Here is a 25173-nt window from a genome sequence, read left to right on the forward strand (position 1 = left end):
GCTCTCAGCTGAGAACTGTCTCATTGTGGAACTGTACACATCCTGTCCCCGTACTGTCGCTGTACTTACTGTATGCACTTTTGTAAGTCGCTTTGGATAAAAGCGTCTGCTAAATAAATAAATGTAAATGTAAATGTCACATATTCATTTTGGATGACTGAAACAGAGGCTAACTGAAGCAAGCAGAGCCTGAGATCTATAATTTTCCATAATGATGTTTAATTGCAGAATATAATTTTGAGTGAAACCATAGCTTTCCTTGTCAACCTGACCTGAGCATAATACTTTGATAATGTCAGCAGCATCTGGACACAGGTAGTTAAAGAGGTACTAATATAGGACTTTATTGAAAAGTTCTCTGGAAGTTGAGCTGATCTTCCTATCATAGAATTAATGGATGAATATTCATCCCTCTGGGCCTTTTACTTATCTAATATATATATATATATATATAAATATATATATAGATCTTTATATATATATAATATATATAAAGATCAGTATCATCACCTGTCAGGATCCATTAAGTTAAGTTCCAAACAAAGATTTGGGGGGAGAATTTTCAGACAAACTCTTGTCACTACTTAGGCTTAGACAAACAGGTCACATGTCCTCAGCAACCCTTCTCTACCCCATCTCCCCTTATTCTTTTTCCTGTTTATGATATCCAAACAGGTAGTCAACAACCTCGCCCCCTGACCAGGAATGATCCCTTTGTTGGACTCCAAGCCAAACTAGAATCCCACCATAACCACATCATAACGCAACATTCATGCTTTGATCATGTGGATATTATAGATTTTTATGTCACTGTTTCATATTTAGCTGTTGCTACATGAACACAAATTTCAAATAACAACTGCAAGTAAGTCTTCAATGCACACGTTAATCTAAGTTTCTGCTGCTATGTTGTGATAGCCTACCATACTGACATCATGTGCATGGACATGTCCAACCAGAAAGGTCAAGATAACTGACCTTGCACACTCTGGGCTTCTTTTTTATACAAGATGTCTTGCTGTTGGTTATTGTTATCAGTCACACCCTTCTGGACAAGGGTGGGCAGAAAAGAATGAAATTTAGCCACTGTAATTGGACCAGGGCTCACTTCAAACACCCCTCTTCACCCACCTTCATACAACCAGTCAGCAATTCCATTATAGATGACTCCTTCTCTCCCCGATGATGTCAGCCTGAGGGAGTTCCCTCTGACATCTGACTGATAGTAGATGTTGTTTTCAAATATGTAGATCTGAAATATGACAAAGCAATCATATCAATCATATCATATAAGCAATCATATCACAGAGGTGATCATATCTCAGTGTTGATGATGATCAGAAACACTGAAAATAGTTGAGCCAAGAATAATACAGTGTATTTACTTATATAAACTGTACAATATCATATTTCTTTAGAAAAAAAAAGATTCACAAAGAAACAAGCCATACTGTGCACATTTACACTTTGTGAAAAAAAAACAACATCAATGTTATTATTAGGAATGAGATGAAATACTGTAATCTAATTTTGGGAATCAAAATTCAAAAAGTTTCAATGTATCTACAGCACCAAAACAACTTATGGTCAGCAATCAGCTTCTTTATTCTGATAGGATCTTCAGGTGAGTTGTGCTGAACCATCACAGTACCACAGTAGGGTGAAACCTATTAAATGTTAAATGGAATCCTGAAATAGATTACCTTACATTACATCAGCCATCAAGACCATCTTCCACTTACATATTTGCATGGAGGACAATTTGAGAGCACTTGGTTTGCTCAGATAGGTTTAATTGATTATCACCAACGAATTGCAGATGTGTACTGCTGAAGACATTTCATGTGCAAAATTACAGGAACCACCAATGTGAAGCACTCTAGAAATTAGCTGCAAGCTTCCAGGTGAGTGTGCCTCCCACAACGTAATGGAACACTATTATCATGATTAGAGAGCAATCATATCATAGAGGTAAGTGTTTGTGGTGATCAGAAACACTGAAAGTAGTTGGGCCAAGTATAATATAGAGAATTAATTATATAAGCTGTACAATTTCATATTTCCTTGAAAATGTTTTCAAAACGAGATAACAAAGAATCATTGCTGCCTCCATCCGCTTTTCTCAGATATTCAAATGAAACAATCACTCACCTGCCATTAAATTATGACAACCTGTCCAGAAGAGGTTGAAATGATCTTTTTTTTATCTTTATCTTTCAGTATCCCAGGGTGTTCCCTATGCCTTTACTTACATAATCACAATGAGTCAGAAAAAAGACCACATTCAGTACACAGATTTATTGTATGTGTATTATACTTATTCATATTTTTCTAATGCTCAAGAATATTAATGTGGGACTGTTGCTTTTTTGCTCTGAGAATGAGGCAGCAGCAAATTTGATGATTCATAAATAATTCATAAATAATTGTAATTGTAATTGTTCTATAATCAGCTTCCTCCAGCTGCTGTGCTGTTTAATATCTTTGTTCTTCTTTTAACGAACTTTTAAAAAAGCTCAATTCAGGCCCACTTCACCACTTCAGGCATATGTCTCTTACCCCACTTCTGGGGTAGAAGGGCATATGGGACATAACAGATGTGCCTGTTTCTTTAATTGTCCTGCTCTTTAACTGTGGACAGCCACTTAAAGCGTGTACAAGTAGGATTGATTATGAAATTGATAATTTAATGGCAGAAGAAGTGCCGACTCTATTGCCAGCCATAAATACCTTAGAAATAAATAAAGCCATGCCATCTGTTGTAGCAAGAGCTATCTTATATTCTTCAGCTGTTGACAAATCGTTGGTCAAGCAGCATGCTTTAAACCTTGCAGACAGTTCCGATCCCACATAAATGCTTCCATATAAATACAAGTGTTCCAATATGTGATGGCAAGAGTCTAGATCATTTATATTTCCATTATTTTCAATTCAAGATCCCCAGAAATAAAAAATCACAACATACCATTTGCCATACAGGAGCAGAAAGAGGGCCAGTGTTTCAGGTTTGTGACAAGATTAGTTGCATTAACACAGTGCAGGTAATATGCAGATACATATAGATGTAAAGGGGATGAATATTAGTGTAAGTACATGTCTGCTGTCTTGTGTTGGAAGGCACTCTGGATAAGAGTATCCGCTAAATTAATGCAATTTAATGTAATGTACTTATAAGCACATACCCACAATAAAAGGACAGTGACGGTAGTTTCTGATGGTATTGTTTCCTGGTCTACAAATGTAGAAATTGGAGGAAGTGGTACTGCTGCTGCCCTCTATAAAAGTTGCTGGGACCACCTTATTATCACTATGAGAGAGAATTATTTTATTCCAATCCAAAAATTACATTTTATGTGGACAGAAGCCACAAAAGACAGGAAATTCAAACCTGTCCCTCAGCTCTTATTTTATGAACTTACAAAGCCATCCACCACACACTACATTTACATTTATTCATTTGGCAGATGCTTTTATCCAAGGGGACTTACAAGTGAGGCAGGGTACAACACAAACTTTGACACCTGTGTTAACATTGTAACTATGTTGCTCTACTTCAGTTTACACACACTCACCCTGGGCAGGTTTGCTGAGGAATTCGAGCATTCACTTAGACAGACACATGACAACTCTAAGAGAAGGCAGTGGACAGCCTACATGCAAGGTGAGCTTCTTTCCAACTCAGCCACTTGGGAGTCTGACACAACATTTAAAATGACAAATTTTAAATTGTACAGCTTCCACCATATTCAAAAAGAATTCACTCCAGCAGAAGCCAAAGGCCTATTATTCATATTAGTTTTCCTCAGAAGTCCAAATATGCACTTCTCCCCCCATTGATTCTGAGTGTTGCTTCCATCTGCCTTATTTTGCATAGAGTACAGACATAATTCCCCACAAAAGCAAAGTGTAATCATCCTGCAAAATTATGCTGTTTTTGCCTATTGTAATAGACTTTGAGATGCCAAAATAAAGCTCTCGAAATACTCCCCACATCTGTCATGCTCACATCGATCATAATGATAATGACTTCCTAATGGAGGGAGCATGATTTATGCCTGAACAAACTGCAGGAAGCATGCATAATTTAGAAAAGAGAGTTCCAAAATGTTACAGAGTTAACTGTCAGAAAAAAGGGCCTACTTGTCTAATACAAACATATGACAGTGAAAGGTAAATAAAAACAGAATCAAGGAATTTTCTTATTCTGTTCATTGCGTGGGGAAGAATAATGAAATGTACCACAGCTAGGCAAAAGCAAAAAAAAAAAAAAGATAATAAAGAAAGACTTTATATCTGAAAATCAAGCTTTGTTAAAGCTGAAGCAAAGCCAATCGAGACCAGTCCCTTGATGTGATATTTCTACATAATCTAATTAATCTAATTATGTTTGATTATAATTTGTGATTAAAGTCATTTATTCCGTGGGATCCCTCAACATGGTAAAATTAGAGATAGGCCTGCTTAATTAATGAGTATATTTTCCACTCCGTGCAAGTAAGGCACGCTTGCTGGAACAGGGCTCTTCAGAGCCGTTGTTGTTTTCGGAGTGTGTGTTGCACGGCCCTCTTATTACTCTCAGGAGAAGCTGGCGGGTAGGATGGCATGTCTGCTTTGGAACTTACCAACTGCTGCCTCTGCACCCCCCACGCAGCATACTGCAACACTGCGTTCTGCACCTCTGGAGGATTCAGTTCCAACACCTCCCTTCAAAACACAGGAACACATGAAAGAGCGCCACCACCAGTGCTGGAGAGCAGTTGCATATTCCAGAAAAAAAAAAAAAAAAACACCTCGACACAATATGGGCACTGTAATTGTCTGTATGTATATATATTTACATAATTATATAAAGATGGGACTTTGCTGAAGTTCTGTAACAGTGAAGTGGAAGATACAGTCTTAATAACATAAAAACCCTGCATAATATTAGTCACAATATTAGTCACTTCAACATTAAATGTAATTTTCTTTTTTTCTTACCGTGTATAAATGTTGTAAATCATGTAGGACGCAGTATATGAATGTCGGTATACCTAAAAGAAAAACAAAAGAGAGAGAGAAGTCAAAGAAAGTTTAGCTGAATAGCTCATAGGATAAAGAATACTGACCTTAATAGAAAAGAGGACGAAAAATAAGTACTGACATCAGGTAGCAATGGCTAAAAAAGGCAATTTACACAGATGACAGCCGCAGAAAAGAAACCTTATTAACATACATGTATAGAGATCACAAAACCCATCAGAGTTGATATAAAAACCCAGGCTTCTGACAGAAAAAAAAGCTTATCATCTATATTTCCCTTCCCCCTCTGACTTACATATTTCTATGTGCACATTACTCTAGAGAGTACTGGCCTAAAGTGATAATGTAATACTAAGAATATAATAAGAAATGGGGAAGCGAGGTTCTCCATTGTCTCTGTGAGGTATTATTTCAACACGGAAACCATCACACTCCACTTGGTTCGAATGTCCACCAATTCTTTCTAACAGGGAACATTTACCAGATCTGAAAAGTGAAGCTGCATTGATTTCTTTGTGACCATACATTTAGTTATGAAAATCTGTGTTTTCAAACATTACATGATATAAACAGTAAATGCAAATGTTCAAGGTTAGTGCAAAATGAACAACTCAAGTATCTTTGATCAAGCAAGCTAGTTGATTAAGATTTGTGTGCATGTATTTAAATGTATAAATGCATTTAACACCTTACAGTGGTCTGTCAGACTGAATCACCACCTAGTGTGTGTGTGTGTGTGTGTGTGTGTGTGTGTGTATGTGTGTGTGTGCGTGTATGTGTGTGTGCGTGTGCGTGTGCGTGTGTGTGTGTGTGCGTGTGTGTGAGTGCATGTGCGTGCGCGTGTGTGTGAGCGTGTGTGTGTTTTGGGGGGGGGGGGGGGGGGGGGGTAGTAAGCTCAACGAGAACTTTATAGCTCCATTTTCAGCCCCCTTGTGGATGTTTCAGCTTTTTTGTTTTGGATTTCACAGACCATTTGTTACCAGACATTTTATGGATACCACATTTGAACTGAAATATAAAAGGAGCAGAATGGAACAGATTGGAGAACCATTAGTACAGTCTAACAGGCTGCACATGCCATTGTGATTATTTCAAAAACTATCCAACTGTTAAATCTCTGCAGCCTTTGGTCCCTGCAATTTGCTCAAGGCTAATCCCTATTGTTGTCTCTTTACAGTTTTCTGTAAACAACAGAATTAGTTCATTTACAAGGCCACTTAAGGAATTGCTTTTTTTTTTTCTCTTATCACACGTCAGAATTCAAAATGGCTCCTGTATACCACTGAGATTTCTATAATCTGTGCAATCTTTTGTAAACAAGAGGATCATCTTTAAAGGACTTAAGGGTTACCATGCATAGATTTGCCAGAATTAGTCATTTTTACTGCTTATTTACCACTGAATATGAACATGGCCTCCAGCTGGCCCAGAAACCACTGTACAAGAAACCTATTAACACAATCTAATCTCCAGTCCTTTTTAAAAACAATACCTCCATCTGGGAATCAATCTGTAATTTGCGGGTGGATAAAAGGTTAATATAATACAAGTCTAGTATTGACAAACAATGATGTGTGGAGAAGAAAAACACACGGCATATACTGAACAGCAAAAGCGAAGCCACATAAAAAGCATGTCAAAGTCATATGTGGCAGCTGACATTGAAGGTTAACTGATCAAAGAGGCTGTCGGCAGTGAAATGAATAACACTAGACTTGGCCCGTCAGTGTGCCCTAAATGTAACTCTCATGTTGAAAAAGACTCATTCATGCCTTTGGCAGCTTGTGCATTTTCTTTCTAATTCAGGCACTCCCGATCTCCACCTTAGCATTACTGTGCACTGTCCTTCAAAAAAACTGTATTAGGCATGGATTACTAGTTAACTAGATGGTTACTGCTAGCCAGTTACCATCTAGTTAACTAGATAGAGTTAGAGTTAACATAGCTAGCTACTGTATTGGAACCATACAGTTTTACTCATATACATATTGTATATTTATACATATTATTAGTTGGATTTGTGCATAGCAAGGAATGTATTTATCTTGGGAGACAGTATCAGCAAACATAGCTATCTAATAACCCAGTTAGCTAAGTTACTGAGTTACTTACCTTTTTTGTGCCCGTGGATACATATGAGCAGACACAATAAACCTCTTGAGCTTACAAAAAATAGAAATCGCCACAAGAGCAAAAGGAAGTAACTGCTTATGGTGCCAAGGAATTACAAAAAATTTACTTCATGTGAATCTCTTATTGAACTTATTTTAAGCAGCAAAACAAACTAATGCTGCTATCTACAATGGAACCGAGGCCAAGTTTAATATGCCCGTTGCCACAAGCTGCCAGTGACTGATGTACTGAAAAGCAGTTGAAAAAACCAAAGACAGTTTTCCTTTGACTACACAGAGCAAAAAGCAAGTATTCAGCATTACCATGCCATGACAAAGTGACAAGTAGGGTGCTTGATATATTTATGTTAACAGGGACAGCATGCCAAAGGAAATGCAAAGGGATGTCAGTCTAAAGAATGCATGACCAGAATAATAAAAAAATAATAAAAACATGGTCTTTCAATTCAAAGGCCCTCAATCCAGGATGGTGAATAATGTATGGTACTGTAGAACTCTCCAAGACCTGGAGAGACTGATGACATGAATAACGATGGGGGTGAGATTGATGCTCAGTCTGTTCTTGACTCCAAAAATACAACTGCTGGATTTTTTTTCTTTTAAATGCATTTCTTTACCTGTTACCATTTTATAGGATAGCTCACATTTTACATATTACCCTTTCACACATATATTTATACGTGCGGCAGTATACCATAGTGGTAAGGAGCAGGACTCGTAAACCTAAAGCAGGACTCGTAACCTAACCCAGCTGTATAAATGGGTAACATGTGAAAAACTGTAACCTATGTAAGTTGTTCTTCATAAGAGCATCTGCTAAATGCCAATATTGTAATGTACACCATGGGATATTTATTGAAGCTATTTAAGTACAGCATGGAAACATACAAAGGCTATGCCCTAACTAAGGATACAACCTGGGATGGATGTCTGATGTGTCTCATGCTAATTTATCCATCTATTTGATACATTGATATGGTGTGATCATTTGGAAGAAATGAGCTAAAAACTATTTTGAACACATTTCCATGGTGATATGCAACAAAATGCTTATATCACATTGAATCTTTTCTAGGATGCAACCTTGAATTACAGATGGATGTCTGACAGTTGTATAACCTGGATGATATATCCTGGAAGGTCTGAAGCAATAACACTACTCAAATTCACCATCAAGATGCAATTGTAAAATATTATGTAGTTCACAGTGTATATTTAAAGCAAGGTCTTCCCAAAAGGGAGGTCAAGTAAACAGCAGTTCAAATTGAACACCTGTTTGAATTTCCTGTGTTATTTTAGCTTTGTTCACTCGTACTGTCACTTAAGTAGTTTTGGGGTTTAATAGATAATCCATGACACAACCTGCTTTGTTTAAATTTAAGTGGAAAAAGGTAGTGCCTGAAGCACTTACAATTACGTTTTCTCTACTCTGTCCTTTGATCTTTTCATCTTGTTCTTTTTGCGGTAAAATCTGCATTGCCTTAGGTCTCCCGTTCCCCTCCTCTGATATTACCAAGCTGATCCAAGGTGACCTGTATTTAATCTGCTCTATACCTTAAGAATGCAATTCTCATTCACGACATACATTCACCTAGGTCTCGGGAGAGAGCTCCGGCGTCAAGGCAGAACAAAATTATGGAAACACTGCCTCTTCATCTTGACTTGGTTCAATGCATGACTGTGCATAGGAAGAGATATGAAGGTATGATCAAACATGCAAGATTTTCATCCATGTGCAGAGAGGGGCTGAGAGGAGCCTCTTTATATGTAGGAGTCAAAGACACTGTACCTAACAGTACATAAAACACACTGAAATCTGGTAACTAATAACTGGAAATTGCCATTTGCTGTTTTGGGGTTTCTTTTTACAAGGAGAATGCATAGTGGAGAGACAATACCAAATAATCAGTGCTGCAAGCAATAATAGAAGTCATTGCACGACATAAAGCACTTCTTCTGCTAAGAGCAGGTGCAAGAGGGAATCTGAGGATATAGTGCTTTTACTTAGCAGATAACCTCATTTTAATATGGGCTATTTGAACTTTTGATCTTTAATTCAATTCTCTTTGAAAGTGGCCCCTTTGTAGACATAGTTTAGCACTGGTGTGGTGCATACAGAAATAAAGTTGTGACATGAGGTTTGTAGGTTTCAGTATAATGGTAGAATATTGTATGCCCTTCAGCAAAGTACTTACTCTGAACTGCTTCAGTAAATAGCATCCCCCAAACCCACACAAACAAAAAATGAAATAAAAACATAATTGTTTTACTTTATCCTCATCAGCCCCTTGCCTGCTCATACAGCAAAAAGTTTAAAAAAAAAAAATTCTCATCATTTTCAGAATTTATTATCCAAGCCATAGCACCAAGTTTACACTTTGTGCTAATTCCAAATGAAGGTAAACTACAGTGGTAAGCCACATTTTACTAGAAATATCCACGATCTGGACTCACTTTGTGTTTCACTGTTCCCCTCCTTACCCTTTGCTGTAATCACCTTTGACAATACTCAATTGAACTCAATTCAATACTCAAGAGTGTTATGAAAATGTACCCTCGATTATTCAACAGAATGGTGCTGGGACTCCAGTCTTAGTTAGTTTTAAGGTGTCCAACACCTATCATCCATACAAAAATAATAATACATTGAGTATATATTTTAGAAAATAGATATTTTTGGCTAAATCAATTTATTTGAAATATATCAATTATTGCCATTAGGTATCACAATATATCTGTGCTTTGTATTAATATATTTCAAATATATTTGCAATACATTTTTGGGCTTCACAACATATTTCTCAGTATATTACACTATACAAAAAATTTGCAAAGAATTCATTATTATTAAAGTAATGATATTTGTTGATGTGTCATCTCACTTCTGTACACATCTGTGCAACAGACACCACTTAACTGAAAATTCAAAAAATAAATACAGTGCAAAACAAATTTTGATCTGCGGCCTGTTAGCATTGATAGACTCAGGAACTACTACACTTAATGAATGAGCTCAGTGATACTCAATAGGGAACTGAAGAGGATTTCATTCCTTTGTTTCTATCTGTCTTGACTTCAATGTGAAACAGACTTACCACTCTTATCTTATTTTGATTATGTCATAACAACATGACAAGCTGTCAGATGTTAAGAAACAGTTTCCACAGGCGTTTCAGAGCTTCACTTAATCCACCAATTAGCTCCAGAACTCCACTTAAACCGACATTAGAAATGAAACTGGTGTAAAAAAAAAAAAAATCACTAAAGCACTGCAAAGACAAAGATACAAAAAAGCTCTCTTGCTACTCTACTACCCTACAAACAAACACATATAAAACATTTCACAGTCTGGTTTTATATATTTCCTTTCAATCCACTGACAATGAAAATATATACCTGTCATTCATCATTACAATGTGATGGAAATTAACAGACATTTCATAATATTCCTCAGTGTTGACAAATGAAACTTACCTGTTTCACATGGTAGGCAAAGAGCACATACTTCAGGTCAGGAGAAACTGAGTATTTTGCTACTTTGTATGCAACCTAAAACAACAACAAAAAAGACAACAAATGTTCTGTTTTAGGGTATGAATTATGTATTAACTATTCTGCAATATTGTGTTAAGATTAGAGGCTCATGGTAAGTATGCCACTTCCAATATGGACACCTCCTTCATCAAATAGGCAGGAAAAAATCAGAACAATGTGATTTAACATTCAAAAGTTTCTTTTCCTTGCAAAGAGAGAAGCACACACTAACTCTATGTAGCCCTGTAGAAGGATAAAATCATTTCAGCTTCAAAGACTACAGATCACTCAGAGATGTTCTGTATACACATATGCTCTTTACCAAAAAATTGCAGCTCACCTAGAAAAGATAAGAACTTTTACACTGAACAGCAGTTAATTTTTTGTGTGTCAAGCATCCACTTGAAAACATGAAAGCTATTGGAATATAATTATTTCTGCTAAAAAAAGTTAACTGTGAACATAGATGCTTAAATGGTTTGTAGTTACACATATGCCTCCTATGATAAATAAACAATTAATGCACATTGTAATGGTGGGAGACTATGCTTTAATTCTAACCATAGTTACTACATAGTTCATGCATGGTGTGACCAAGCATTCTGCAAAGAGCATATAACTTTTTTCAAGCAATCTGCAAAGAGTATATAACTTTTTTTCAAGCATTCTGCAAAAAGTATATAACTTTTTTCCTAAAACAACATTTTACCCAGTGTTTCATCCACGTTACATCACAGAAATGTGACACATTTTAGTGGAGCCAGCTGTTCAATTCAATTTCAGCTGTGAGCAGTGGAATTGTTCTCCAGGGAATGAAACACTTCAGCATTTCAAACAAGTTTTGCATTTAATGTTATTCAACATTGTACCGACTATAATACATTGCTTATGTAATGGGTCATGATAACTGTAGCATGCCTGGATCCAAATAATGATCATCTAATTACGATCAAAGGATAAAAAGTCAACAGATTACAGGGTTCACAAATGCAGTGCTCAAACACTGTAATACAACACAGAGTTAGAAACATTCTCTGGAGATTCCCACTTACAAAGGTGCTGTTTTCCAACACAATGTCTGTTTCATTGGTGAGAACATTGTACTTGATGACGTGGCCATCCCGATTCCTGTACACAACCTCAGATTCTGAGAAAAGAGAAGAAATAAAGTATTGTTATCACATGCACAGTAGTTACTGTGCAAACTGCCACTTTTTAAATTTGAGATTAAAAAAACTGGAGTCAAGGTTGCATTTTCTCTGGTGACACATCAAAACCCCTGAATACTTGAGAAGATATTAGAAACATAGTCTGTAGAAGCCAGGATGATTGAGTTGCTATGAGTTGCCATGATGTTGGCTAAATAGGAAACGCTATGAGGCCTCCAGACAAATATTGAAAGGGTACATACAGTGCTCCATTCCTCCCATTGCCACAGAATACCACATATCTACACAACTCTGAGGGTTTTCTACATAGCCCTGAGGTTTCAGCCCTTCAAAACATTTAGTTTAATGCTACCTAAGCACATTTGACATTTGATTCAGATTTTAGAGACTTTAGATGACAGCACAGTAATTGCCACATTTTGCACCACCACTTATATGTTCCTATCAGTTGTTGGGCCCATTTCATCATTGCAAATCTTTCAGCATCCCAATTCATTTCACTTCTCAAAATTAGTCTCTCCTGTCTAGATAAGATAGTGCTTACTTGGTGTTTGTTTAGTGTAACTCGGATTCTTTTTAATTTTAACAGAAGACTCGTCTTTGCAAGTCTTTATACAAACTTACAAATGATAAGTACATATGTGTGAATAAGATGCTATTTTTGTATGCTAACATTTCTCTCTTTTTTGGTACTTTTCAACACAGCATCAGGGGAATACTTTAATTTTATTCAGATCAGCAAAGCATGAATTTTGTGTATTAAAACAAAGATGTTTACATTAAACAAATTCATAAAGTTACATTCCTCTTCCCTGGCTATTCAAGCAAAAAAAAAAAAATCATAAATAAAAGCAGAAAATATCTCCAAAAGTGGGAAATGGGTATTACAAACCAAGATAAAATGAGTTTCTTCTGGCCTTTATTCTCTAAGGCACCGGGATGCACTGAGTCACTGCTGTAAATACGCTTTCATGGCTGGCTACAGCTGCATTGTTCCTTTTGAGTTGAATACCGCACATTGTCACTGCATTCACATATAATGACACTGAAATGCCATCCTGCTACAGTTGAAAAGAATGTCATGCCTCCTCTTCCTCCGCTTTACAAACACATCACAATGCCACGGAGTTGCTTATGTTCTGCAGCTCTAACTTGTCCTTAGTCATCAATGCCAGTGGAAATCAAGAGACACAAAGAAAGACCTGTCATTGAATGAATCAGTGTTTTATTCTAGCTTTACTTTCCTGCCGTAACTTTGGAGAAAAAAACAAACAAACATCTAAATCAAATTAAAAAAAAAAAAAAAAAAAAAGAAACTGCAATTTTGAATATTACAAAAATGCACATGCATCTGTGTGACTGTTATCTTGGAAATCTACTACAGCTGCATTGGTAATTACTAGCTGATTTGCACTGAGAAAAAAACTACTGTCGAAACAAAACAACTTCATTTTGATACAACCTTTAGAATGAAATGAAATAATACCACCAAATTACTTGTCGTTCAAAACTGACCCATGCAGCGTGGAAGGGAGAAAGAGTGAAATGAAAGGTTTGAATCAATGGTGAATAAATATTTTAATAAGTGAAAGAGTCAGAACATGTAGAAAAGGTAGAAAAATTATATATGTTACTCTATTAGCTTGTTTTTGTTCCTATTTAGTCAGGAGGATGAATACAAATGGAGATAAGGAATAACTTGCCAACAATGGCCAATACTTGGAGTTCTGTCTTTGCCTAGGCATTGTAGTTTTTTTGGGCAGCCTACATCTTGGAAAGTCTCCTGAAGAATCATGCTCAGGACCCACAATTAACAGCATTGCAAAACTTTATGAGGAGTAACTTGTAGTTGGACCAGGAGGAGTAATGTGAGAGACACAGACGCTGTAGAAGGGGGTCTACTTCTTTAGTGCGAAAATATTTTACTTATTTGTTCATGATCTGAAGATGGCATATTTGTGGTCTGGCGGAAGAGATTCAGCACCAGATGCTGGGCTATGTTCTCTACAGCCCAACACCAATTTATTCATTGATATCTTTGAATTTGACAGATGCTTACTTGTACATCATATGGTCTTTGGCTGTTTTCATCTGGTAGCCCTGTGATGGAAAATATGAATTTGGCATAAACTTTTATAAGGTATTTGTTATTCTGAGACAAAAAAATACAATATTAAAAATGATAACAAAGTGTGGTAAGCAAATAAGCATTTTTGGAGGAAAAAAATGGTTTCAGCCAGGGGCATTTCTAGCTATTGAAAATATCAGGGGTCAAGTCAAGTTTGCCTGGGGCTTGTCTTTTTTTTTTTTCAAGGGAGATCGGCATCAGTAGGTTGGGGAGGTTATATCTGCCTTTATAATAAATAAATATTATCACACCTTCGTACGCTGCAAATCAAGTTCCGCTCTGTTACACAGTCTGTCTGTTGTTTTGCTATAAACACCTCCTTTTTCAGGGCGACAATATTTGGGGCTCGGCTTAAAATATTCGAGGCTATAGCCCCGAATGACTGGACCTAACGATGCAACAGGTTTCAGCTAAAAGTGATATTTTTGAACCACTTAACTGCCCTCTGGTCCAGGTGATCCCTCTGTAACACTATGATGCAGTGACAATGATACTGGTATTATAGGTTTCACCTGGTAAACATTAAAAGAAAGTTGACAACCTTAGTGTCATAGATTACACTTATTGAAAGCAATGGTGTGCTATCTGTGCGGTCCTGGACAAAATTCCAGTGTGGCTCTTGTTGGTAAGCTGATCACTACTCCTTCCAGTTACACTAAATTTGAAATAATCAGATCTGTACACCTGCAAGTAAAACTATAAAGTTTTCAACTCTAGGGAAGAAAACCTGTTTTTTATGTTAGTATTTTATGTCAAGGATTTTACAAAGTTACAAAAGCCAAAGAGTCTCTAAAATATTCACTTTGGCTACATTACACTCATTACAGTAAAAGAGTTTAAAAAAAGAGTTTAAAAATGCACTAGTTACATAAGCAGTAAGCTTTTAAACATCTCAAATGTCATTTATAAATTAAGCTCATATACTCATATCCAATCTGTCTGGAATTTACAATATGTTGCCAGGAGTGTATTTATCTGTGTGTTTTTCTATATTTGGAACCACCATTAAGCACAGGCCAGCTTGTTGGTGGTTCTAAAAATAATAAATAAAAAGTAAACCTAGTAGCCCTGAGCCCTTCCACACAGAGCTGCACAATGATGCAACAGCCTAATTATGTCTGGGAATCTGCCACAAACTCAGTTTTTAAGCCTAGATTATAGTTTGTCTCATATTCAAATTGGGTGGCTAACTATAGAGCATTTCTGGTGCCCGGAACTGTCTTTGCTAACGACTCACTCTGAATGTGACAGGACAGTCTCTGAAGACCTTCACGGGCCCTAACCTTTCGACTGACCTCCTTTTGTATGCTGTCATCGTTTATCTTCGCTCAGGCTACACAGTGTCTCAATGCCCCATTACATATTGCTCCCAAATTGCCTGGTCATCCTATTGTAACCACTATCCTCTCTCTTCCCTCCTCCCTCTCTCTGCCTCTCCAGCGGTCTGAGTAACAAGCTGTACTGTGGCAGCGCCCCCTGCTGGTAAGTTTTTACCAGCCTCAATGGGCAAGATTCCTGGACCATTTCTGCTCTGTCTAATGTTGGATGTTTTTTCAGTTGTTCACTTTGGGGCTCAATTAAAATTCTGCCATGCTGCCATCAATTGAAAACAGGTTTGCAGGGATTAATACTGACTTTCCATTAGGTCTGTGAGATGAGTCTTAGGCATGTAGAGAAAGCTAAAGAGAAATGACACATTTTCTCATTTGATTAGAGCATGGATATCTAGAAACAGCATATCCCTGGACATTCAAATTTTTTCCTCACCTGAGTACTCAGGTGCTTTATTTCAAGAGACTGATTTCTGAATAAAACCAATTTAACCACTTAGCCTTGAATTTCTCCCTTTGAGAAATACATCAAACATGTGCTACATAGCAAGAAGTCTCTCTGCACAACTTTAGATTAGCACTCAGAAGGTAAGATGCCAATGTATGTAAATTACATGGCATTAAAGCAATATTTACTTTCTACAGTCACTTTTCTATGTGGCTGTTTTCCAGTTGCCATAGTTCTTTGGCCTTGAATGGTTTTTTGACAGACAGTATTCAAACACTTGCCATAAAACAGAGATTGCTGTACAATGTGGCAGAGCTGAAATATCTTAGAAAACACTGAACATTTGCCTGAACATTTTCCTGAAGCTTCATTTGGATCTTCAAAGATACTTTACAGTACTGACTGATGAGTGATGATAATGAATCAGTCATTTGCATGGGATGTGCTGCATCACCATTGTAAAAAGATACATAATATAAATAATGTTAACAAAATCATGCAGTGTTAATAATGTATAATTAAGAGCCAATTTTTGGGACCTTAATTGTGTTTTACTGGCATAGGGTAAAATAAAATACTTAAAAAAAAAACTCAAGAAATAGCAAATACTAAGCTACACTGAAACAAGTCATAAACTGAGTTATACTGTGTTATTAATAGGAAAAGAAACACTTGTCAAATGCCATTATTTAAGTAGAGGACAAAGTTCACTTCTGGCATATTGAATAAAAGCCAAGAACTCTAAAATGCACAGGCCAGCGGGGGTTCACTGACGTCCTCATATTACAAAACCAATTCACAGAGGGAAGTATCAGCCAACAGAAAAACGTCAAGCAAAGTAATCAAAATGAGGTAGGATAAGACAGAACAGCAAATTGTAACAGTGAGTGTCTCCAGGTAAAGGCCAGATGATTGAAGGGCTGTACCTGGTAGGTCCCTGAAAGGCCTTGAGGGGTGAGAGAAGAGCAAGCTCATGACGGAGAGGTCCTGATTGACTCCTCAAAAGCAATGATGTGATTTGAAAAGATTGAGGGGTCTGCATTATTTTCCAAACAGGGAATGTCACCAGTGTAATACTGAGTAAATCACAGTAATTCACATGCAATCGGTCAGAAGATTGAGTTCAGGAAGGCAATACCTAGCTTTTTGGCATGGCAGCACAAGGATGTTATGAGACCATTGACAGTGTTGATTACATTTCTAAAGAATTGTTCTTGCAGGGTTTGTACAATGAACAAGGAATGGGGCACAGAGCTATCCATCATTCATGGAGTAATTGACTTGAGTGGCTTCCTGCTACCTGTTCAAATTACCATTCAGTTTCAACATAAAGCAATAGGCCTACTCATTTCATTCCTTGTTACAGAGAATTTTCAAAGTTGCCAACTCTCTAGAACTAATAAAAAGACAATTTATGTGTGACAGTCAGATACACAAAAATTACACAACTAAGGTGGATTCAAGCAGTTTTTACTTGGAAGTTGTGAAATCAAAAAAAAAAAAATGTGAACAATGTTATGTGGTTTGTTGATATCATGACACAACATAGACAGAGTCTGGCAAACTGTTTTCTATTCGGTTCCTTCAAAGCATTGTTAGATTACCTGTGTCTGTTTGTGACACACAGTATACACACTTATACACAGGAGTTCATGTAGTTGAGGCTTTTAACGAGCATACAATCACATTGCCTAATGATACTTATTACATGCTCGATTCAGTCTCTAACAACACTTACTCCTTGGCTTGTTAGATTACCTGAATTTACATACACCTGGATAAGCAAAGCTGCTCATTTATATTCAGGTGAGTATTCCGTCAGTCCACTGCTTGGTGGTGGTCTGTAATGATGCCACACCCTCTGGTGTCATCACAATCATTACCACTCTGCACAGCATCATTAGACAGGCTTTCTGAAACACTGCGATGACGATGGTGCGATGTTTCAGATAATGCAAATGTACTTACCCACTGCTGGGCAGTGTGTCGATACCATCAAGAAAGGAGAGGGATGTTGTATGAAAAATGTGCAATTTTCCTTGTTTGATATGTAAAATAAAGATAAATACCACTGCAAAAAATGCTTTCTTAGCTATGAAAACATATTAAGTGCAGTTGAATTTACTCTGTCTGGTCAGTTTTGGCAATGCCCTGTTTGGGAGCTGACTTTCTCTCTGAATGCAAACCAATATGTCAAAGCTTTGCCTGCGTCTGACATTTCACACTTTCTCTATCTCCACCGAGACCAGACAGAAAAAGTTTGGCATCGATGCTTAACAACACTGTCCTTGAACCTAAAAAAATGCAGCACAAGAACTGGGGCGGTAATCAAATCATTTAAGGAGCTAAGACGAAGAGCCGCTCAATTTTTTTTTTTCCTCAGTAAATTCCAATTGAGGTCGATATGGCATGAATGTGAACGAGCACAGGACAGGGCATTGGCATCCATCCAAGCAAGACATTTTATTGCAGTCTGTTTCTGAAACTATTAACACAATTCACAGAGCCTTTGAAGTGCAAAAAAGTTCTGAGGTGTTATAATTAGATATGCCATCCCATAGCCTAATGCAACCAGAAAACTTATCTGAAATACTGCAAAAACAATGTATAAAAAGTGCAGTTTTCCTACTAGCTGTAACTTTTACCGCTGCGTTATCGAAAATGGTGTGGTTAAGTTTTGGAGATTTGTTCATTTTAATTTGTAATGGAAAAGTCAGGTGCCCCCAGCTGGGTGGTTTGAGATTAAGGCCTCATTTCCTGCTTCTCTATTTGAAAATGATTTATTTCTCAACGTGCTAAATTGGCTTCTTTGAACCTGGGTTGGAATTATCCGATGCACAAATCCAGTTGAATACATATGTTGAGGGGGAGACAATTTCATTTATTTCACGTATACAATTTAATTCTACACTGTAGTCTCCAAACTTGTTAGAATCAGAGAGGTCCTCTCACAATGCTGCCCATACCACTGAATAGAAGAGTCACAATGTCCTGACACTGTCAGGGTGTGTGGTGGTAATGCAGGGGAGCAGTGTTACATTGTTTGACATTTAATCATTTAAAGATTTATGATTTAAAGATTACTTTGTTCAATCTTGATACACACTTGAAAGACATCTCTTTTAAATACAAAAAATATTGCAAACAAAGTAAATATGTAAGAATGTAGACAGAAACATAACTTTTTGAATTTTAGCAATCTGTCACATATTAAGGAGTTATTGCCTCAAGACATTCTGTGGCATGGACAACTGTCATGTCAGAAGCAATGAGTGCCATCTTCATTAAAAATCCACTTTCAGCATAGAAGTTACATAAATTGATAAATAATTTCAAAACTCTTAAATGGACTGAAATCATGAGTCATTCACTTCAGGTTTGCCCTTCATACAAACCTTTTTTCACACACATGAATGAAGCTATTTGCTCCTTTTCTCCATTTTGACTTCATTGACTCAAACAGCAACAATAACCATCTTTACATCACCACCTCAACCTCAAAACCTCAACTGTATCTTTAGAGGGGGCTCCATCGCAATCTTAACCCCGACCAAAACAAATCTGTGATGTGTAACTGGTTTGCTGAACAAACCCCCCGACCCAATTTAAACTGTACTAAGTGCCTCTGACATATCAGTTTCTCTATGCACTGTGCATTGCTGCTAACATTGGGATGCATCTCAATGGTCTGAAAATCCACTGAATCCATTTTTTGTTTCAGCCATTTAGCAACACAGTAGTATGCTTGCTTGCACACTGATCGACAAGTTTCTTGTAAAGGCAGCATGCACGTACATTCATCGCTGAAATCATCCTGCTGGCTGCCCAACATAATGGATGAGTCTCTTCCTCCCACATGAACTCTCATGAACTATTCAATTAAAAGAGGATTATCTTACAGGAGTTATTGGAGTTATTTCAAGCGATGCCATATTTGTGAAATGTTGCAGGGGAAATCAAGAGAATAATGTGTATACACTTCGGTGCCAAGACTTTTTTCCAGCCCGTACATCATTTGCAGTGGTTGTCACCCATGATTCACCTAAGCTCTCAGTGGACTTTGTGCTTAAATGTATGAACAGCTGTGAAGGTTTTCTTGTTTAAATTTTGTGGGATTGTAGCTTGTCCATGCAGGGAAAAGAACAGGACCTGTCATAACTCTGTGCACTGAGGACTGCTTTTTGAGGAAAAGCATGCTGCCGGACTTCCATATCTGAGGTTTCATCTCTGAACCCTTCTGCCAACAACATCCAGCACTTCCTGGATTGTTTCAATTCATACTTCTTCCACTGCACAAAAAGCCAGACATGACAAAATAAGCTGGTTCATTCTCCATGTAAGCGGCTACCTAAAAGAGTATAATATATTATTTGTTTTCAGTTTTGGGTGCATGTTGCAAACATATATCAGTGTCATATTGTTTTTTCAAAGGTTTGCTTTAATGTAATAGATAGAAGGGCATCCTTTGGCCTGAGTGTTGAAGAGACTAGGAGGCTAGGAGGCTTGAGGCACAAATGCAGGATTGCTAAATACAAACAATGTGTAAATAACCACTTCACAATTGGTGAGCATTATTATATCCTACTATTTAGACAAAATTTTTCCGATTTAAAACACAGTAATTATGTATACAAATAGCATGTATTTCATGAAATATTCAGTGCAAATGCCTAGAAGGGGAAGGATGGTTAGCATTTGAGCCTCAAATGTTTCACAGAGTTCTCAGAGCCTCAAATCTCTTGGTTTATACATTGTTAAATTCAAAAGTTTGAAAAACACAGATGTGCACATAAATGGATAGTCTCTTGTGCTTTTGATCTCTAAAAATTCTAACCTCACAACCAAACTATAGTAGCAAAGTTTTTTCTAGCAGACTGCAGTGTACAGTGTAGATGGACAATGTACAACCTACTGTATGTAATTCTAATGCGTGCCAATCAGTAATTCCCACTGAACTGCACAGTAAGCAAGTGTTGTGGTCACAGACTGCTTATATAACTTGCCTAATTGCCTAAAAAGCTTAACACTGCTTCTACAGCCAAGTGTAGGTCAGGGGATAAGTGTCCAGTTAAGGACAGAGCTGAGAATGAGACCAGGTTAAATAATAAGGCTGATGCTCCACATTTTACACATAACTTGTGTAACTGCAATCCACTTGCTCATGCATATCCAGCGAATAGAGTCTAACATGAATGGACTTGGTATATGCTGTTTAATTAGATCAGATAATCCACAGGGAACGAACAAAACCATTAGTAGGAGCATGTTTGCCAGCCTTGCCCTCTGCTGTCTCCCAAACGCATTTTATCCTGTACCCCATGGTCCAACAGGAGACTGGCTACCACACTCTCCTCCTTGTTAACTCTTGCAGGAAATTGCAGGCAGTCTCCGAACACCACAGTCCCTCTCTCTTATTGATGGCAGAGACTGTTCATTGCAGGTGCTGTTTTATAGGTCATATTCTCAAAGCTCTACAAGCAGATAAACTACATATCCGTTTTTTTGTTCTACTTCTGACAACGTCCTGGCCTTAAAAGGGTTTGACGTATTTGGGACATCGTGGTCATATGTAACTGGGACTTCCTGTATAAGTCATTAAGCGCCCGACCACCCCTGCGCACGGCCTCCTTATACTCGTTCCCTCCCTGCGGCTGTGAATTAATTACTTCAGTCAAATTATGGAAATGATATATACTTAGAAGTTAATCTGATTATAATTATCAGACCTTTAGGAATCCAATTTGTCTAAAACGTCTTAAGCACCTCAAGTAAAAATCATGATGGGCTTCAGTCAATTTCACTGAACTCAGTCACCCATGTATAATGGTATGCTATGCTAGCTTGTTAGGCCAGGCGAAGTAAAAAAAAAAAAAAAGAAAGAAAACACCACTTGAACAGACAGGAGACAAGGACATTTACCACAGGAACATGATCAAAGCAGCCATTACCATTACTTCAGTTATTAATTGAAATATAATACGGTTTATTAATAATAACTGCTGCCAAACACTACAGTAAGAACAACTTTCTTGTTCTGGTTTTTAGGGGTTATGCCCCAAATAAAACTTAAACAGTATGTAGCTATTTACCTGCTTGGCAGACACCCTTATCCACGGGAATTTACAGCGCTTACACCTTTACATGTTAATGCACAATGTTGGGCAGGACACAAACAAAAGGATGGAGGATGAGACAAGAGGTGAGATTAACTGCTCAAAATAGCACTCATTAATTGTCCAACAACTCAGCCAATCTACTGGGGTTAAGAAGCCCCTAAAAAAACAATTCGGGTTGCTGTCTCCAAAGCAGCATTAACTTTGTATTAGCTAGCTATTAGAGACATGGGGTTACTGCTAGCAGTTCATGCATTTAGTAATGGAAATCAAAACTTGTAAAACATTACTACTCTCATAAAAGCACACCCAAAGAGTGTGTGACCAACACACCTCTATAAGGCACTTCTCTCCAATACATTTCCCACAAACACAGAAATGACAAGTTTCTCCTCCAATTAATCAAACTCCAATCCAACTCCCTCATGCTCTGAACGGAGACCCTTCAGAATGACCCTTTCTGCAGTCCCACGCGACCCCCTACCCCCAAACTCCCACAGCAACTCAGCGTTACAAACTAATCCATCCATCTTGCTCAAAGGAGAAAACATTTTACATTGAACTAATATACCATACTTCCACCCATGGTGTTTGTACTATTACTGGATAAAATAAATTCTGGACACTGTGAATTTCATACACAATGAATAAATATGTAATAAATACAATTTTTTTTTGTATTTGCATGAGTTGTAAAGTGTGCAGACATCCATCCTTTCAACACGTGTGCCATCACAGTTCCAGCAGACACTTCGCCTGACAAGTAGATTCCTGGAAGACTGCGTCCCGGCTCTGAGACATCAGCTCTTAATTGTTCCACTGAGACATCTATTGTGGGTGGTGAGACAGACAGGTGGTGGTTACATGCTTCATGGATCCCCTGTAATTGGGTCCTCAAGCTGTACAAAACACCCAAAGACACAAAGAGTCTCGCCCGTCTGGTATTGCAGAGAAAGCGCAGGGAAACAGATCTTAAATAACACGTGAACCTCTGTCCCTGAATGACCTCATTGCTGCTTGGGTGCCAGTTATCGATTTCACATACGTGTTGCATGTGATCCTCCCAATGAAAGCTTCCACATCTCCAAAACCATTACCTCAGCCCATTGCCAGAACCAACACAAATGTTTGTTAAAGTGACAGTAATGTTAACCACATCACCAATGCAAACTTACCAATCGAGGCCCATTTCTTTACAAGTCCAATATCTCACTCTGTACTTATATATAATTTCATATATAATCTTATATATTATATATATATATACACACACACACACACACATATATATATACACAATTTCTCATTTTGTACGTGTATATAAATCAAGAAAATTTAACAGTTAGTCGTAGGGCAGTTAGTTGCAGGGCCTTTATGTACACAGGGAAAAAAGGGGTCAGCTAAGGTGCATTTCTCTCATCAGGAATTTTAATTAGGGAGCTCTGTTTGGCTTGGTGGGCAGTTGTGTGTCATCACTAGTTCAGAGTCACAGGCAGGAGAAGCTTTAAATAAGTCAAACACTTTGCTTACGCATAACACCCTCAGAGACACGAGGACATTGCAGTACTTGCAAACCTCTGTTCAAATTGTCTGGTGTAAGCTGCATAACTGTCAGTTTTAATATGTCTGGTATGCATCTACCTTAAAACTGACAATAATTTATCTGCAAAATATTTTAGACACAGGAGGAGAATTAAGCTACAAGGTTATTGGCTGGAGCAGAAAAGCAAGTTTGTCTAGGTTTAGGGACAACCTTGCAGTCTTTATAAGGCCACGCTGAAGCCCACACCATTTTTCTTTTCCTGCATTTGCAGGAAGTCGGCTCTCTTTCCATGCAAAAGCAACACAGATCAAGTGTGTCACACTTGTGTCTGGAATCCAAAATCATTACATGACCATTCCAGGACCTTTTAAGGCACTACTTCTATCTCTGCTGTTCCAAAATCATAAATGTGAAAACATGGCTCAGCTTGAATCAAATACTACACATTCTTCAATCAGATTGTCTATACAAACTCTTTCCTAGGCTATGAGTATATGACTGCCGTTTACAAATTTTTCAGAAACATGATGGTAAGGGTGGTACAGGATGGGTGGCTATTTTGTCCTGCTGCCTCTCATTACTTTACATTACATGCATTTAGCAGACGTTTTTATCCAGAGCGACTCCCAGCACAATAGAATATAAGTATTCTCAAGGAGAAATGTGTGCCAGTGAAGAAAAAACAACAGTTTTATAACTGCACATTCCTATCATTTGTTAGAACACTTCATAATAAGAGGCAAGGGTGAAAGCAGTAATGGAGATGTATTGTGTAGCCAGAGATCTCACACATACTGTATGTGCGAGTCAGTGCGACTAATGGAGGAATATTTTTTCAAGTTCTGGCTCTTCCATAGCTCCACTGCTAAAAGTATTGATTTACACTGGCATGAGTCCCCTGGCCCTTGTGGTGTCCCTGCTGACTGTTCCTGTCATGCTAGTCGAGACAGTCGTCGCTTCACAGGAACTCCTGTCTCACTGGGACACTCTGTCATTGCAGGAAACCACAGTGGACCCCACAGCGCTCTGGGTCTCTTTTTACTGGACGGCTACTTTTTTCTGCAAAGTAGCAGAAAGTACTGCTCCTGCAATGAACAGCATACATTTTTAATGGAGCCTTGTCTTGGGATATGAGAAAGTCAATGATGGGGATCAGATGCATATGATAATGTAATATCATAATATGCCAATATGGTAAGATATGACAACCAACTTGCGATAATGCAAAAAATACTTTTTTTTTCCTTTTGGAGCCAAGCTTCAGCTCACTCTAGCATTAATGCAGACTGAAAAAGTGTAAACTCACTTTCCCTTTGTGCAAGAAATTGAATGTGAGCAGCTTAGCTTATCGTTGATGTGATTATTTGCAGATAAAGTTTTTAAAATGTCCTCAAAAAGGTACGGTAAACAGGCATGAGGTGATCCTTTCTTCACATTGCATGTTGTGCACCAGCAGAGAGCTGTCGTGAGGCTAAGCCTCCCACACAATATGAGCCCTGACCAGTGGCTATTACTGTAACTAGCCCCTCCGGCTGAGGCCTGCCAGCCTGGAACCCTCCTGCAATACATCACTGTCCTCCCTCATTCTCCAGACGGGGGCAACCAGGTGGGAACCAATCGACAGGCCAACTTCATTACAGTTCCACCGAACGGACGTGCGGTGACAGCCACATGTTGTTAAATGCAAATCTACCTCTGTGTACGCGAAAGCATTTCACAATCGCTGTTGAGGGACTGCTTGGCTACAATGAAA

The 25173-nt window shown here is 37.9% G+C and overlaps 1 protein-coding gene across 2 annotated transcripts in view; it reads right to left on the reverse strand.

Moving 5' to 3' along the window:
• The window catches only part of LOC118789027 (inactive dipeptidyl peptidase 10-like), a 117248-nt gene that overhangs the window by 16092 nt on the left and 75983 nt on the right, over positions 1-25173 (reverse strand). For both annotated transcript variants that reach the window (XM_036545306.1, XM_036545307.1), the window contains exons 4-8: positions 11741-11835; positions 10629-10703; positions 4981-5033; positions 4623-4704; positions 1132-1252 (exon numbers count right to left, since the gene is read on the reverse strand). In XM_036545306.1, coding sequence (XP_036401199.1) covers positions 1132-1252; positions 4623-4704; positions 4981-5033; positions 10629-10703; positions 11741-11835 — 426 coding nt within the window. The remainder of the gene's footprint in view (positions 1-1131; positions 1253-4622; positions 4705-4980; positions 5034-10628; positions 10704-11740; positions 11836-25173) is intronic.

This window comes from Megalops cyprinoides, chromosome 14, assembly GCF_013368585.1.
Source record: "Megalops cyprinoides isolate fMegCyp1 chromosome 14, fMegCyp1.pri, whole genome shotgun sequence".
In the NCBI taxonomy this organism is placed as follows: domain Eukaryota; kingdom Metazoa; phylum Chordata; class Actinopteri; order Elopiformes; family Megalopidae; genus Megalops; species Megalops cyprinoides.